At 37.3% G+C, this 17,393-nt stretch overlaps 5 protein-coding genes across 6 annotated transcripts; all 5 read left to right on the forward strand.

The window, feature by feature from the left end:
• On the forward strand, nucleotides 1–2,898 carry LOC125191075 (probable beta-1,3-galactosyltransferase 2). Its single transcript, XM_048088536.1, has 10 exons — nucleotides 1–376; nucleotides 927–1,023; nucleotides 1,112–1,179; nucleotides 1,257–1,465; nucleotides 1,542–1,605; nucleotides 1,679–1,751; nucleotides 1,845–1,965; nucleotides 2,065–2,152; nucleotides 2,228–2,353; nucleotides 2,427–2,898. The coding sequence occupies exons 1-10, from the start codon at nucleotides 267–269 to the stop codon at nucleotides 2,683–2,685; spliced, it is 1,215 nt and encodes a 404-aa protein (XP_047944493.1). The 5' UTR covers nucleotides 1–266; the 3' UTR covers nucleotides 2,686–2,898.
• A 2,308-nt stretch (nucleotides 2,899–5,206) lies between these two features.
• LOC125191192 (WRKY transcription factor 6-like) lies at nucleotides 5,207–8,219 on the forward strand. The gene is made up of 5 exons (XM_048088691.1): nucleotides 5,207–5,550; nucleotides 5,645–5,746; nucleotides 6,298–6,696; nucleotides 7,294–7,407; nucleotides 7,506–8,219. Exons 1-5 carry the CDS (start codon nucleotides 5,359–5,361, stop codon nucleotides 8,118–8,120), a joined length of 1,422 nt encoding a protein of 473 aa, XP_047944648.1. The 5' UTR covers nucleotides 5,207–5,358; the 3' UTR covers nucleotides 8,121–8,219.
• Nucleotides 8,220–8,614: 395 nt separating this feature from the next.
• On the forward strand, nucleotides 8,615–10,913 carry LOC125186133. Its single transcript, XM_048082467.1, has 4 exons — nucleotides 8,615–8,637; nucleotides 8,812–9,284; nucleotides 9,607–10,236; nucleotides 10,700–10,913. The coding sequence occupies exons 2-4, from the start codon at nucleotides 8,820–8,822 to the stop codon at nucleotides 10,811–10,813; spliced, it is 1,209 nt and encodes a 402-aa protein (XP_047938424.1). The 5' UTR covers nucleotides 8,615–8,637; nucleotides 8,812–8,819; the 3' UTR covers nucleotides 10,814–10,913.
• A 1,380-nt stretch (nucleotides 10,914–12,293) lies between these two features.
• Nucleotides 12,294–13,919, forward strand: LOC125186045. The gene is made up of 4 exons (XM_048082353.1): nucleotides 12,294–12,430; nucleotides 12,807–13,329; nucleotides 13,401–13,737; nucleotides 13,820–13,919. The coding sequence occupies exons 2-4, from the start codon at nucleotides 12,808–12,810 to the stop codon at nucleotides 13,828–13,830; spliced, it is 870 nt and encodes a 289-aa protein (XP_047938310.1). The 5' UTR covers nucleotides 12,294–12,430; nucleotide 12,807; the 3' UTR covers nucleotides 13,831–13,919.
• Nucleotides 13,870–17,393, forward strand: LOC125186044. Of its 2 annotated transcripts, none has more exons than XM_048082350.1 (6): nucleotides 13,870–14,006; nucleotides 14,091–14,209; nucleotides 15,024–15,127; nucleotides 15,591–16,137; nucleotides 16,213–16,821; nucleotides 16,930–17,393. In XM_048082350.1, the coding sequence occupies exons 2-6, from the start codon at nucleotides 14,177–14,179 to the stop codon at nucleotides 17,041–17,043; spliced, it is 1,407 nt and encodes a 468-aa protein (XP_047938307.1). In that variant the 5' UTR covers nucleotides 13,870–14,006; nucleotides 14,091–14,176; the 3' UTR covers nucleotides 17,044–17,393. The 2 variants fall into 2 exon arrangements, with proteins under 2 accessions (XP_047938307.1, XP_047938308.1); XM_048082351.1 differs by having other exon boundaries at nucleotides 15,027–15,127.

Raw genomic sequence — 17,393 nt, forward strand, 5'->3', positions numbered from 1 at the left:
GTGCTCATCTCTCATCTTTCAACTCTCAACTCTCAACACACAGAGAGAGAAAGACAGAGGCAAAGAATAAAGTAAAGCCAACAAAAAAAAAACTTGATAAGAATATTGGACAATGCCAGCCTTTTTATGTTCTTCCTCTCTTCCCCTCTGATCTCCCCTCAATCTCTTGATACAAAAACTCCCATCAAATTCTGGGAATTTGGGCTTTCAAAAAATTCAAACTTTTTTTATGGGATTTTCTTGAAAAATATATTGAGTAAAAAGCCATGAAGAACAGAGGTGGAGGAGAGCAGTTTTCAAGAAGTGTTATATCTCAAAAATGGGTTCTTTTTCTCTGCCTTGGTAGCTTTTGTGCTGGACTGCTCTTCACCAACAGGTATAATCATCCATGCATATATTTCCTCATTTTATTTTTCATATGATTCACTATTTCAATGTTTTGCCACCATTTTTAAGATCCCAATTCTTGAATTTAATAGCATTTATATTGGTATATATTGTTGTTCTTGATTCTTCTTTTTTATCTTCTACTACTTTTGTGATAATTTATGGTGAGGGGACCTCTTGCTAGAACTACATCACAGTTCTTGATGACATCTAGTTTGAAATTAGGAGAAGGTTTACATTTGAAGGTAAAAAATATGAGACTAAATTGAATTAAGTTTTCCTCTAATTAATTCTACTTTAGTTTGATTTCATAACTACTTTATGCCTCCTTTACTGCAAATTTCTAAAATTCTGAATTAGTAGATTGAATATTTAATGCTAGAATGGTCCCAGCAATAACTGTGGAAGGTGCATTTGTGGCTTCCAAAAATCAAGTTTTTTTCCTCATTTTGGATCATAGACTTATCTGTTCTTTAATCTTTCTTTAATTGTTTGAAGATATATGTGTGTTTTGTTGAATATACTTGGCGTTTCGACAGGATATGGATCATTCCAGAAGCAAAAGGCGTGGCTAGAACGACAGCGTTTGAATCCGAGAGGCTAAAGCTTGTAGCAGAAGGCTGTGATCCATCGTTCGTGAGTATCTATCTCTTTCCCTCGACCTTGTGTAGAATTATCAGCAGGAAAACGAAGCTCACTTTTTACGCGTTTCATTTATGAACAGAGCAGTGTGAAAAGTGTGCCAAAGAAAATCTTCAAAGAAGTTTCCAACACTCAAAATATTGATATGAAGTAAGCTTGTTTTTTTTTGTTAAATACTATATAACTTTTAGGCATGTCTTGATGATTTATCGTCGTGTGTGTGATAGGACAACGCTTGACAAGACCATTTCCTCGTTGGAGATGGAGCTGGCTGCAGCCAAGGCAGCTCATGAATCCATCTTGAGTGGCGCCCCCGTGTCTGAAAACGACAAGGGTTCGACTAAGAGAAGGAAGTACTTCATGGTTGTTGGAGTCAACACTGCCTTCAGCAGCAGGAAAAGGCGAGATTCAGTTCGTGCAACGTGGATGCCACAAGGTCTGTTTATTCACTCCTCGTCCGTGTCCAAATGTTTTTATCGTTGTGACTGTGTCTCTAAAGTATTGAAAAACAGGAGACAAACGACGAGCATTGGAAGCAGAGAAGGGGATTGTAGTCCGCTTTGTCATTGGCCACAGGTAACAAAATCTCACATCCATTAGGCCAACTATCTAAACTTTAGTTACATTGTGCTAAAAAAGTGATTTGCAGTGCTACTTTAGGAGGAATACTAGATAGAGCCATTGAGGCCGAAGATCAGAAGCACGGGGACATCATGAGGCTGGTGAGCTCGACTCGTGCAACTCTCCCTCACCACAATCCATTTTAGGCCTTACTATACCATGTTGCTGAGACATGACCTCTTTGGGTGTTGTAGGATCACGTCGAAGGCTATCTCGAGCTCTCTGCCAAGACTAAGGCCTACTTCGCCACTGCTGTCTCGTTGTGGGATGCAGAGTACTACGTGAAAGTCGATGATGATGTCCATGTCAATATAGGTACAAATACAAAACATCAAACATCTTAGTCCTTTTTCATCAAGTTCTTGAGTGATTTTCATTAGTCATATGTTTGAAATCTTGTTACAATCATTGCAGCAACGCTCGGTGAGACACTAGCAAGGCACCGGAGGAAGCCTCGTGTTTACATCGGATGCATGAAATCCGGCCCTGTCCTCTCTCAGAGGTACATATCTTACCAAATTTTCAACACCTTTTTTTCTCTTAGGATATGAGTTTTTGAGCTTATTCTTTGTTGCAGGGGAGTGAGGTACCACGAGCCCGAGTTTTGGAAGTTTGGAGACAACGGGAACAAGTACTTTCGCCACGCGACCGGGCAGTTATACGCCATATCAAAAGATCTAGCAACCTACATCTCAGTAAACAAGTAAGTTTTAATTAGCATCATCTTCAAAGCTCAAAATTGCAAAATGGACTAATGTTGTTTCATTTATCGATAGGAATGTTTTGCACAAGTTTGCGAACGAGGACGTCTCTCTCGGGGCTTGGTTCATAGGGCTCGACGTGCAACACATAGACGACCGGAGACTGTGCTGTGGGACGCCTCCAGATTGCGAATGGAAGGCGCAGGCGGGGAACGTTTGTGTTGCTTCGTTCGACTGGAGCTGCAGCGGGATATGCAGATCGGTGGATAGGATAAAGGAGGTTCATAGAAGATGTGGTGAAGGTGAAGAGGCTGTGTGGAAGGCTAAGTTCTGAGAGTTAGTATATGTATAGAGAGAGAGGGGCTTTGCAAGAACTTCTCCATTTTAGAAGAGAAGTGTTTAGCTGCAAAATGCAGCTAAGGAAGCAAAGAAGCACTTCTGCATTGAGAGCTAAAAGGTTAAGTTGGAGTTGAGAGATTGAAGAATTGTGCCACAAAATGTTGAGATCATATGTGTTATGATTAAATTCTTGTGTTTTTCTTTTTCCCCCTTTTTTGTAAAGTAGTAGTAACAATTACTAATATTTACATGTAATAGATATAAATGAATTTAATTATGTAATAGAGAGAGATGAATTTAATCAAAATAGCTGGTTTGGTTCATTGGGCCAACCTTATGAATGCTCCACAATTTATTGGGCTGGTGCAAAATCTTGGGGTCCAGTTGTGGCCCATGTTTTGACGCCTCTAAATTGATGTAGGATTTTAATATCGCTTTTAATTTTTTAATTTTATTTTAAGTAATTTAGTTTTAATAAATCTATATGTGAGAGGAGAGAACTTTTTGGAAATATCGTATCAATTCCAAAAATATATGCACGATACGAGTTTTAATAAAAAGTGGTTAGTGTATCGTGAGTAGAAAAAAACGCTAACGATAAGCGTAATACTCCGATCCGTACTAGAATATTTGTAAATATTAACGAATGTATTGTGCATGACACGAGAAAATTATAAACATGTTGATGTATCAAGGTAGACAGTGGCGACGCCAGAAGTTTTATGATGGAGCCCAAATTACTATTAATAGTTATAGGATTTTTCGATTTTCATGACGCAGGAAGCTCGATAAGTACGCACACATTGCACATGCACATGCACATGCACGTGTCAAAATGTAAGTGTACCAAAATGATAAAAATGAGTAACTTTTTGGAATGAATTAAATATTTGAGAGTGTAACTTGAATAACTATTTCTCTAAGTCTAAAGTCGTAATTGCTTTACTAATTTGTGAACACGTCACCGTCATTGTCTTTGACAAAATTCCATGAATGCAATTAATGTGAAGTTGCAATTTGATCGCATAAATTTGGTCGTTTTTCTCGTATTTTTAAAATCACCCTATTCCCTTGACTTTTGACCATTTATTTCTCTTATACTTTTAGTTCTATCTTTGGGGTTAATTTTCATCTCTTTTCTCATATATTGTTTGTTCTTTTCTTGGTGTTATTTTCTACATGAGATGTTAGCATTTATCTTCACTCCACAGTCCAAAAGGGTTTACATTAGAAAAATAATAATAATCCCCCCAGAAAAAAAATTATTCCCAAATACAAAATTACCAATATATCAAAATAGATAATTTCACAATTTTTTTTGAAGTACATATATATTCGTTAAAGAGTTATTCGCATAGAAACTTCAGAAATGACTTCGTAGTTTACATGTCAATTTCTTAAATAATGATTTCAATCTGAAAATGACTTCTAAACATATCCAAATATATCAATATCAAATAATAATAATAACAATAGTATCCTATCTTATAAAACTATACATGAAAGTTCTTCTTTAATAGTATATGAAAAATCACTAAATATTATTCTTAGATAAGTAAGTTAGATCTATGAGATCTCCCTATTTCTCTCTTGTTTTGGGAGGCTAGAAACAACAAGAAAAAAGCAACTAAAACATGACTCCCTACACTAACTAACTAGACAAGTGTAATTAGATTTACCACAAGTTTATTAACTCTTGACCAAAAAGTCACGAAGACCAAGCAAGATCCAACTTTTCACTTTATTTCATCATTATTGTTAGATCAAGTTAGACCACAATTTAGCATCTATATGGAAATGACTTTAGACGAATTTAGACCTAATCCCAATCTCTCTCTCCCCAACAAATCTAGAACCCAATTTCTAACCATGAGATCCTCTATTCCAAATCATTTTATGCAAAATCAACACTATATAAGTGCAAATTCCCAAAAAACCCACCATGTTTTATCAAATTGTGGTCAATCCACAACTTTAAAAAATGACCGATTACATTTTTTTTTCAGTCGTCCCACTGTGCAGACAAAACTTCCGGCTACTTAAATAGCATCGTTTAATACATATAATCGACCACGTCTTTAATTTTTACATATGCACGTGCCACGTTAATAAATTCAGACACGTAGAACGCCGAAAATTTGATGGAAAAAATGTCAAAATTATGATATACTCTCACCGTCCCTAAAGAGTATGCACTATTTCTTTTGTTCGTCCATCCCCAAAGAGTACGAACTTTCAATTTTAGAAACTCTCTTCTAACACTAACAATACTTAAAAACCTTCTCTATCTATCTTTTTATTACTTTACCAATAATGCATTAAAACTCGTGCTGAATCCAAAGTTCATACTCTGCAGGGACGGAGGGAGTAATTGGTCATTTTTTGAAAGTTGTGAGACTAATCAGAATTGGACAAAACTTTGATGTTTTTTTAGCAATTTTCCATATACTAATACTCTTATATTTGGTCTTTATTCTTTAGTCTAAACCCTCCAACTTTCTTGCCGAGTCGTTCTCTCTCACCCATGACCATATTTTCTCTCTCTATTCCATCAAGAATAAATGGCCACAAGAGTTGGACTCTCCATTGATCCACATATCACCAGAGAAAAACCCACTTCCAAAACCACCTCAAACTCCACCAGATTTCTTGATTTTTCCCGCCGGCCATGGACTCTCCGGTCAACTCGCCTCCCATCACCACCATCCAGTTCCCGGTCGCCTCCGAGGATCACGGAAAGAGGAAGGTTCTCGACGAGATGGACTTCTTCGCCAACAAGAACGAGGGCGGCCGTGATGAGGAGAATGGGATGGACCACTTCAAAGGAGGGTTTGATCATCGTGTGGATTTTAAAGTTAATGTGTGTGTTTTTTTGTTATGGATTTTAAGTGTTTTTTTTGTGGTTTTGATTTTATTTTTTGTTTAACTTTTTTTTTAATTATTATTTCCGGCAGACCGGTTTGCATCTTCTTACGTCAGCGAACACGGGGAGCGATGAGTCTGGAGTCGAGGACGGGATGCCCTCGATTCCGAAGAGAAAAAGAGAAAATATGGAGGTAAGATGTTATTCTACATTGACTAAATAAAAATAGAAGTTCTATAATTTGGTGATAAAACCTGAATTTTATTCTTGTATGTAGCATAACATTTTTTGATGGGGTAGTGATAAAATGATATATTGTACAAACTCCAAACTATAATCTGAGCCATTAAAAAATATCAACAGATGACAAAATAGTAGTAACAGAAAATGTCAATACAGTGTCAACGGTGACACTGTGTTGACATTTTCTGTTACTTCTATTTTGTCATCTGTTGATATTTTCTAACGATCCAGATCATAGTTTGGAGTTTGTATAATCTTTAGAGTTTGCATTTGATCACCTCCCTTTTTTGATATGTACAAAGAAATGTTATAAGTATTGTTCTCGTTTAATTAGATTGACATTAGTTTCTTTAATTATTTATTTATTTTTTATCTATTAATTTTAAATTCTATATATCTCTAAAATAATATCTTTGGTCTTTATCTGACTCACGTAAAATAAGTAATAGTAGGAGTATTACATTTCTCTATGAATGATTAATTTAATTTAATTTGTGATAGGTGGCATTTCTTCAAGCTGAAATGAAGAAGATGGTTTCAGAGAATATTCGATTGAAGGGGTTGTTGGAGGAAATAAAAAACAACTATAACGGTTTGCAGATGGAGGCGTTGACAATGATGCATAATCACGATGCAGAGGAAAAGAAAAATGGGGTAACGCCTAGACAATTCATGGATCCCGGTTTCGGGGGTAACGAGGAGAGTTCGTTGTCCCCGCCCGAGGGGCACATTGACCGGGACATGCCTGCTGCCCATGACAAAGATGTCGTGGGCAGAGAGGAACAGGGTTCGGAGAGCAAGGTTCAGAAGCTTGCACACTCTCCGAGAAGTGTTGACCAAGCCGAGGCTACCATGAGGAAGGCCCGTGTCTCGGTCCGTGCTAGGTCCGAGGCCGCCATGGTATGTGATTTGGATTTATATTGGTCGAGATGAAATCTCTATGTCCATGCATATTAATCTTATATTTTGACCCAATCTTTTTTCTATTTTCAAAATTAATTTATTTTTGGATTAATGTTTCTAAATGACTAGTATGCTTAATAAAATTGATAATATCCATGAATTGAGATCTTGAATTTAGAAATGAAGTCTTCAATATTAAATTCATTCATCGATGCTACAATAATATTTAAATTTGGAATTAGGCTGCAATTTCATAAGCTCTCAATTCAACTATGTTAATTTTATATCTGAAGTAAATATTTGAAAATCCAAATATTTGGTAGACATCTAGTTAAATAAAATGTTTGGAGATTGTATGTTTTCTATTATGGATTATTGTATATGTTTTCTCTTTTTTAAATTGCATATTTCAATATAAATTTTTGGAATTACTCCTTTTATATAAATTACTTAATTTTATTAAATAAATGATATTGAATTGAGTGAAATATTTTAATTTCAATTTAAATAACATAAAATTGCAATTACAAATCATTGTATCAAAACACATACTTAATGATTTTGTGGGTTTAATTTGTTAATGGTGTTATATAGATCAATGATGGATGCCAATGGCGCAAGTACGGACAAAAATTGGCTAAGGGCAACCCGTGCCCTCGTGCATACTATCGTTGCACGATGGTTACGGGTTGCCCTGTCCGAAAACAGGTATACGATCATCGTATTTCATCTTCTAATCATATAAAATCGTCAGAAATATCAAATCACATCCTTAATAACATCACATATCTCTCCCCCTATGGTAGGTCCAACGATGCGCTGACGACACGACCATCCTGATAACGACCTACGAGGGCAACCACAACCATCCGTTGCCCCCGGCCGCCATGGCCATGGCGTCGACCACTTCCTCGGCCGCGAAGATGCTCCTCTCCGGCTCGATGCCGAGCGCCGACGGCATGATGAACTCGAATTTCCTAGCTAGAACCCTCCTCCCATGCTCCTCGAGCATGGCCACCATCTCCGCCTCCGCCCCATTCCCAACCATCACATTAGACCTAACACAATCCCCAAACCCTCTCCAAATCCCCAAACCCTCGAACCAATTTCCCCTCTCCTTCCTCAATCCGCCCCAAAACATGGCGGCCAGCGGCCGATCCGCCGCGGCCGCCCTCATATTCGGCCAGAACCAATTGAGCGAAACCGCAAACGCTATAGCAACGGACCCGAACTTCACGGTGGCTCTAGCCGCGGCGATTTCCTCGCTCATTGGCCCCGGGGGGCCGAGCTCTAGTAACGGTAGCGCCATCAATAACAACAACAACAACAACGACAACAACAACAACGGAAACGGCAGCAGTAATAATAGTGGCGATGGCAACAATAACCTAAACGGCTCGGGGTTTCGAGTCAACTTATGATCGTCGGCCAAAGGAAACCCTCATTTCCATCTAGATTAGTCTTTTTTAAAAAAAAATTGTTGTGCTTTCACACAAAAATTTTGAAATTCAAAACATTAGGTATTGTGTTCTTTATTTTATCTTCATTAATATAATAAAAAATGAATATATAGAAAAAAGTGAAATCAATCAAATATTCATACATATTCTCTGCGTGCAAGTTTTAATTTCGTGTAGTTGCTAATATTTATACTCCATTTTGTTAAGCAAAATGGCTACTTATTTTTTGTGAATAAGTTCATGTTCATAGATATGAATAAATCACATGATCACATCTAAGAAAATCTAAGATGTACAATAGTACTTATATCGATTTAAAGATAGTATGAGCATTGAGTATCATCTACCTTTGGAGTGCATATTAACTATTTAAAGAAAACTGAAAATAAATAAGGGGTAACTGCTTTTAAAGTCACTAACTTTCCATGAATTCCGGTTTTTCCTACGAACTTTAAAAAGTTCCAAGATTCTGAGCCAGGTTTTTATTAATTTGTTTGTGCCTTTTTCATTTTTATCAGTTATTGTTAGTTAATAAATCGCCAAAGCTCATAATTTAAATGAAATGCACACCAGGTGTTTGTGGAAAGTGTGTTTTTTTTGTGGGAGAACAAACATATGATTGAGTATTTTTTTAATCTTTATGAGTAATTAGGATTTCCAATGAATGAAGAGAAGGAAGAAGTGAGATTACCTGTCAAGTTTATAGTCAACAAAGATAAGACCAAGGTACTATTTGCAGAAGCCGGCCACGATTTCACAGATGCGTTGTTAAGCTTCCTAGTTTTGCCATTGGGGACGATCATGAAGATCTTGAAGAAGCACAAGGCGCCCGTTATAGGAAGCTTGAGCACTTTGTACAACGGCTTAGTGAATCTCGACACCTTCCATTTCTCAACCGAGGATGCTAAGAACTTGCTGCTTAATCCGAAAAGCCTTGATGCAGGCGAACATCCTCGATTTGATCGGGCCTTCACTAAAGCTAGAGCTTGCTTCATCATCGGTGATGATCTGAAGGTGATGCGTAGTGTGGAAGGCTCTATCATGTCTACTCTCAACCGTCTTGGCGTTGCAATGACGGAGATGGATGAGGCCGAGACTTGGAATCTAAAGTTCGGATACAAAGAGGTTAGAATTTGTATCCTCTTTCAGCTAAAAATCTGACTTGGCATCTATCTCATTTGTGGACAGCACGGGTTTTAAAGTAAGAGAGATAGAGAAAAAGTAAGTAAAGTACGAGTGAGGGAAGAAAAATGGGTAAAGATTGAGAGAGAAACTTTTTATTTTTAGAAATGTGAATATTTTTTTGTAGACTTTCGAAATGGCAAAATGAGACTATTTTTCGTGGATGGAGGGAGTATATAGTAGGAAAACTTTCTTTATCGAGAAGCAAGTTAGGGTTTTTTTTCTATGCCCACTCCTATATTTCGTTTATCTTCGTATTGATCAGATGATGGCTTTACTGAGGATGATGTTTGTTTCCCGGAAACCACTGACCGCCCTGCTCTGTGGGCACAAGAGCACCCGAGGAGCTAGACAAGCAAACCCGGTGGTGAACAAGATTGGCAAGAGAGCCCTTTTAATGAACCCCAAGAAGATGAATTTGAAAGTCATGATGCAAAAATCTACAAACAAGTTACTCTTTGCTCAAGCACACGGGAATTTCGTAAGTTTCCTATTTGGCTTGCTCTCCATTCCTCTAGGGAGAGTGGAGTGGTATTTGCACAGCAGCACCGGCGTTACAGCTACGGATAATCTACACTCGAGCATAATGGATAGCTTGTACGGCTACGATGTGATGACTGCTGAGGCAAAGGATTTGCTATTCAAACCTCCCTTGTTTGATGATGCTTCTTGTAATGAGATAGATGCTCAGTTTGGCTGTTGTAATGACTATCTTGCTCTCACTTTCGACCGGAGCAAGAGCAGGTGCCATGTTAGGGGACCAGGAATGTATATGGTTAGTGATGACCTAAGGGTTACACCGTTGAGTGTGAGCGCCGGTGTTTCCGTAATTAACGAGATGAAGGTCGATTTGTCGGATGTGGAAGAAGTGGAGCTCCAAGTCGGGTTGGAAGAGGTGAGATTCGTGGTCGTGTTTTCTAATTATATTTTTAGCTAGAGCTGTCTAATTGTCGGCCAGGGTTAGGGTGCTTGGTTAAATTGCCTCCGGTCCGTCCACTCGTCTTAACTAAAAGTTGCAATTTACCATTTTGGGCCGTTCCAACTTAAAAGTCAAATCTATTTTTACTATTTTTGATGAACCAACGCCATCAATGATTTTGTTGCTAGATCATCCTATCTTTAACGTTTCAGTCTGGCATTTTAGTACGTTCCAAGTTAAAGATCAACTTACTTATCCCATTCATTGCACGTTCAACCAATTTTTCAAAACCTTTGTAAAATTTAATTGATTCTACTAAGTTTGAACTGAGAAATTAATTGATAGATAACATTAATTAGATATTGTCCTCTTCGTGTATTGGTGAAGTGAAACATGAAATAAGCATATTGACCCGAATCAGTTGGTTTTCTCGATGCAGGGCTTACGCATACTGAAAGCGGCTCTTACATCAAGCATGGCTTTGACGGATGGCTTAATCAAGCCGATGTTGAAGAACAAGAATCAACCAAAGCAAGAAAATATAATAGATTGATCTCTATACTACAATAATCTCTATTTACCTATTTTGATGCTTAGGTTTTTAGTGGCATTTTGTGACATGGCGTAATCCTACTACAAAGTTATAAATCAAACAAGTATTAATGTCATATCAGAAACTATACTTCACTTTTTTATTAATTATTTTCTATTCTTGCAAAAAGCACATTATTTCATAATCATATATAACACTGTTAAACCCATAAAATTATTTGTGTAGTAGAATTGAACCTGTCAACCTTAGAGAGTTTTTCAAAACGCCATGGTCAGAATCAGAAGTCAAACTGAAATGCACATCAAGTGGTTCGTGGAAAGTTCTTCTTCTTCTTCTTTCTTTTTTTTTTCTTTCTCGTAAGACGCAGAAAAATAAAAGTAAAACAAAAATTACTCCTTCCGTCTACTATTATAATGTCAGTTTGATCGATACAAGTTTTAAGAAATATAATTAATAAATGGGAGAGTAAATGTTAGTGAAAAGTAAGTCATACTTTTATATAGAAAGTGGGTGAGAAAATGTTAGTTTTATAATGGTCCTCCCTTCATCCCAGCTAAGATGATGTATATTTCTTGGCCGACACAAGATTTTAGGAATTATTGATTAATGTGTGCAATTGGAAAAAAATGAATATTTTAATAGAAGTGAGAAAAAAGTAACTGAGTAGTAGTATATTAATTGGAGAGAGAAAATTTTCAAAAAAAAATGTATCATTTTAAGCAAGACAAACTAAAAAAATTATATTGTCTTAAATGGAAATGAGGGAGTAAAACACAGTAAATGAGACTTAGAGTGTCCACTATAGGCGAGCCGCGAGCCGCGGCTCCCCTATAGCACCGGCCACGAGCCGCGGCTCCCCTTTTCCGATTTTTTTTTTTTTTTTTTAATTACTTCTACAAATATACCCATTTTTTTCCCAATTTTTTACACCATTCCAATCTCCACTCTTTTCATTTTATCACCAATTCAACTTTTGAAAAATGAGTTCCGACGATGAGTTCCAACAATTGGTGGATAGGGAGTTCGATGAACTCGTTCAAGAGGTGCAACGGGAAGCAGAAGAGGAGGAGGCGGCGGCGGCGGCGTTCGTTCGCTCGTTCTATCATCGGCGGACCATCTGGCGTGACCATGTCGGGGCACACCGGCGGTTGATAGAAGACTACTTTGGCGATAACCCCGTTACCCAGCAGAGATTTTCCGTCGCCGCTTCAGAATGTCGCAACGGCTATTCATCCATATAGCGAATACATTGGCGCAGCGGTACATGTGCTTCACATTGCGCAATGATGCTACCGGCCACGATTTTGTGGCTTGGCCACTCTTGTATTGGTCGATAAAGTGAGTATAATAAATAGGGAATGTGAAAAAGCAAAAGATTCTCTAATGATAAATTCAGAAGTATTGGCAAATCGGAAGTGGCAAATATTTTACTGTACTTAAAGTTTGCTTTATTTTGATTTTTGCACAAAATAATGCATCACTCTCTCTCTCTCACAGTGACAGTCACACTTTAGATATCAAAAGAAACAGTGGAGCAAACCTCACTCCGTCGCGCCCAGCCACCCTCCTCTCTCAACATTTTGTTAAATCTTTTAATTTTTACAAATTGGAAATCAGGTACTTCTTCACCTATTCACCCTTGTTTATTCTATTTATGTTAAATCATTTGTTAATTAGCTGATTACTAAGCATGTTCGTTGGGGAGGTTGTGCCCTGACTTCAACAATCAGGCATTGCTTCTGCTGGATTGTGGTTTTTTCAAACTGAAATTAAATTAAATTGAAGAGATATTTAAGTGCATCTTCTTTATTAGAAACAGTTGAGGTATGAAAAACTGGAAAATGGAAAGTCAGAGCATGTAGGATTTCAAATACCAAATTTGTGATTTCAGTTGTTTTGTCTCTGGAATAATACTTCAAAAACTCATGTGTATTCACTTCAAAGACTATTTTGTTATAATCAATCTGAAATTTCCTCACTGTTACAAAAACAGTATGTCTGAGGCTGAGCAAGTGAAGTTCCATATCAAGGTTGTGATAAATAGGGAGAAGACAAAGGTACTATTTGCAGAAGCTGGCAGCGATTTCACAGACGTGTTGTTATGCTTCCTACTTCTTCCATTGGGAACGATCATGGAGGTCCTTGAGAAGCACTATGGAGACAAGGCGCCTGTTGTTGGAAGCTTGAACACTCTCTACAGAGGTGCATCGAATCTTGATGTCGTCCATTTCCATGGAGAGGTTTTTAAGAAGTACGTGGTCAATTCGACACATTTTGAGAGTGAATTGTGTAAACTGAGGCTCAACATCCGCGGTACTCAGCCCACAAGTCCCACTTGTTCGGAATCTTATGAAGGAGTTTTCACTGATGGTGCAGCTTCTTTCATAATCACCGACGATCTCTGTGTGTTGCCTAATGGGACAGGCTCTATCATTGAAACTCTCAGCACTCTCGGCGTTGCTGTGAAAGATATGGATGGCGTGGATATAAGAAATGTGACATTTGGATTGAATGAGGTGATTCATCATACATTTGATCTTTCTTTGAAATAAAAACCTCTCAAGTATACCTTTTTTGTTTTGTTTAGATTATAGCTCTGCTGAAGGAATCGTTGATTTCCTCGAATCCACTCACTGCCCTCATTTTCCCCGCTAGAAAGATGATTGTAGCAACAGAGGGGCATGTTTTGTTGCATCAGATTGACCAGAGGCCGACTCTTGTGATCCCAGAAAATATGATGTTGAAAGTCATGCTTCAAAAATCGACAAACAAGTTTCTGTTTGCTCAGGCAGATTGTGATTTCGTAAACTTTCTTTTTGTCATGCTGATCATTTCCTTAGGAAGAGTCGAGTGGTTTTTGGGGAGTAGCACTGGTCTCAAGAGTATGGATAATTTGCATAGAAGCGTCGCGGATAATTCTAATAGTATGCATCTGAAAGATTCAGATACCAAAGACTTGTTAATCAGGCCCAAGCATCCTAATTGCTATTTGTTCAATGGAAACAGACTCTGTCTGATGAATCTGGATCAGATTGGAAATCAATCTTATGTCCACGGACCGAGAATGTATATGGTACGCGATGACTTGACTGTTGCACCGTTGGGGGTAACCTTAGGTCTCTCTATTTTCAACGAGTTGAAGATCTCTTTGTCCGATGTAAAAGAAGTAGAGGTGCAAGTTGGGTTGGAAGAGGTGAGATTGGTCATGTCGTATACGCATGTCTTGTATTATTTGCTTTCATGAATATGGTAACCATATACGTGGTCGTTGGTGCAGGGTTTAAGCATATTGAAAGCGGCTCTTACATCGACCACTGCTTTGACAGATGGCCTCATCAACCCCTTCTTAAATAAACAACCTCAATGAGAAATGGAGCGTCACTTGGAGTCGAAGAGGTATTGATTGAATCATTTTACCCATCTTGTCTTGAGCTGATGTTTGTTCCATTTATCCATGAGGTGGGTAGAAGCTCATGTATAGCCTTTTGCAGAGAACCATACAAGCACTAGAAGCACACTAGATGATCCGTGGGACTCCAAAAATATTTGAGTATCTAGTTTTATTATAGTAATTAGTTTAAAATTCTTGTGTAAATCACCAAAATTGGTGCTAAAGACTTATCAACTTAGTTACTACATTCTAAGTTACACATTTTTCTTTTTGGATGTCCCATTTTTAATGCTCCACTTAGAGTGGGATGGGGGAGTATATAATTTGCCTACTTTTCTAGGATTTTAATTGTATATATATTTTTTCTAGACTATTGATTATGTTTTTTTATATGATTAGTATTTTAATAATGTAATACTATTTTAATTACATATTTTCATTATGTGAAGTTTTATTAATTGTGTAATTTAACTAGAATACATAGTAAATAAATTGAAATAAAAGGTAAGACTATGAATATGAAGAGATGATGAGTTACAAAGGTTGTTTCTTAGGTAAAGAATACTGCATATATAAAAACTGTGGTTGCATGAATAGTGAAAGGAATGAATATTTTTATGACTGAGGTTGTGGATGATCAATTACTAAAGTTAAAGTGAAAGTGAAAAGCAGAAGATATGCCAATGGTGGAATTCCTAAACTAATTTAAAGTATAGGCAAATTGGCTTAGTGGAAAATGCTTTACAATTATTATATTTTCACAAAGCTGAATTGTTTGCTTTATTAAGTAAAATAATGCAACTCTCTCTCTCCCTTTAGCAGTTCAAAACCACCTTCATAGCCACCCTCCCTCCGCCGTGCTCAGCCACCATCGTCAAGCAACGTTTTTTGAACATTTTTATAACTACAAATTGTAAGTTCAGGTACTTTATGACCCTTTCATCTCTTGTTCATTCTGTCTATGTTTAGTCATTTATTAATTAGCTTAAAATTACTACTTTCATTTTTGTTGGGGAGGTTGAGTTTATGGTCCAACTTCAAAAATTAGGCTTTGCTTTGTAAGACTTGTCGCTTTTGCAAACTAAAATTAAATTGAATGGATGAGATATTTAAGTGTATAATTAATTGAGATATTTTACTAGAAAAGGTTAGTATACACTATAAGCAAAAGATGCTTAAATGAATAATTGGAAAATTATAAGTTGTATGTAGGAGTCAAAGACCAAATATGTGATTTCAATTGTTTTTGTTCTGGAATAAGACTTCAAAGACTATTAGACTAATTGGAAAATTAGAAGTTAGTATGAAGATTTCAAAGATTATTTGATCTAATAAAAAGGTACTGTAGAATACCAATCTGAAATTTCCTCACTGTTACAAAAACAGTATGTCTGAGGCTGAGCAAGTTAAGTTCCATATCAAGTTTGTGATAAATAAGGAGAAGACGAAGGTACTATTTGCAGAAGCTGGTAGCGATTTCACAGATATGTTGTTAAGCTTCCTACTTCTTCCATTGGGAAAAATTGTCCAAGTCCTTGAGGAACACTACGCAGACAAGGCGCCTGTTATTGGAAGCTTGACCACTCTCTACAAAGGTGCATCAGATCTTGATGTCATCCATTTCCTTGGAGATGCTATTAAGAAGAACTTGATCAGTTCAACACATTTTGAGAGTGATGAAATATGTGAACTGAGACTCAACATTTGCGGCGCTCAGCCCACACGCTCCAGCTCTGAGGAATCGTGCTTCAGCTCTGGGGAATCGTATAATGGAGTTTTCATTAAGAGTACAGCTTGTTGCATAATCAGCGATGATCTCCGTGTGTTGCCTAATGTGTCAGGCTCTATCATTGAAACTCTCAGCACTCTCGGCATTGCTGTGGAAGATATGGATGGCACAGAGACAAGAAACATGACATTTGGTTTGAATGAGGTGACTCGTCATATATTTGATCTCTCTTTGAATAACCTTCTTTCAAATATTGATACCTTTTTTTGTTTTGATTAGATTATAGCTCTACTAAAGGAATCATTGATTTCCATGAATCCACTCACTGCTCTCATTTTCCCTGGGAGACAGATGACTTTAGCAACAGATAGGCATGCTTTTTTAAATCAGATTGACGAGTATGTCATTCTTAGAAACACAAAGAGAATGATCTTGAAAGTCATGCTTCAGAAATCTACAAATATGCTGCTGTTTGCTCAAGCAGATTGTGATTTCGTAAATTTTCTTTTTAAGAATCTCACCACTTCCTTAGGAAGAGTTGAGTGGTTTTTGGGCAGCGATACCGGTCTCAAGAGTATTGATAATTTGCATAGGAGTGTAGCTGATGATTCTAATAAAATCCGTGTGAAAGATTCATATACCAAAGACTTGCTGATCCAGCCCAAGCCTACTGATCATATCTATTCTTGTAGTGAATACGAGTATTGTTTTCTGAATTTCAGCCATCATATATCTTCTGCTTATGTCGATGGAGTGATAATGTATATGGTAAGTGATGACTTGACTGTTGCACCGTTGGGGGTAACCTCGGGTCTTTCTATCATCAACGAGTTGAAGATCTCTTTGTCTGACATAAAAGAAGTAGAGCTGCAAGTTGGATTGGAAGAGGTACGATTAGTGATGTTTGGATAAAGCAGTCATTGATATAATGTACTTATGTTGTAGGATTTCTTTGAAGAATTTGATGGTATTTAATACAAGTGATGGTTGGTGCAGGGTTTAAGCATACTGAAAGCTGCTCTTACATCGACCACTGCTTTGACAGATGGCCTCATCAAACCTTTTTTGGAGAAACAAGAAAGGGAGCAGCAGTTGGAGTCGAAGAGTTGATTGAATCATTCAATCCATCTTATCTTGAGGTGATGTTTGTTCTATTTGTGCATGTTTCGGAGACGTGTATCACGTGTATTGTTGCTGGCCTTGTTATTTAGACGTGGAAGAGACGACTTAAGCTGCTTGATATGATCCTGTTTATGTTCCTTGTGGTAGAACTTGTTTGTTTTTATTATGGATAAATCTTGCTCAAAACAAATTATTTTGATGTAAACCTCTCCCTCAAGAATTTGATGTTATAAGAAGGTGGGTTGGAAGAGGTAAGATTGGTGATGGTGAATTGGTGATTGTTGGTGTATGAAATGTAGGAAATCAATTTGATGAAATGCTTCTTGCATTGAGCATTC

Source organism: Salvia hispanica, chromosome 5 (genome assembly GCF_023119035.1).
Source record: "Salvia hispanica cultivar TCC Black 2014 chromosome 5, UniMelb_Shisp_WGS_1.0, whole genome shotgun sequence".
In the NCBI taxonomy this organism is placed as follows: domain Eukaryota; kingdom Viridiplantae; phylum Streptophyta; class Magnoliopsida; order Lamiales; family Lamiaceae; genus Salvia; species Salvia hispanica.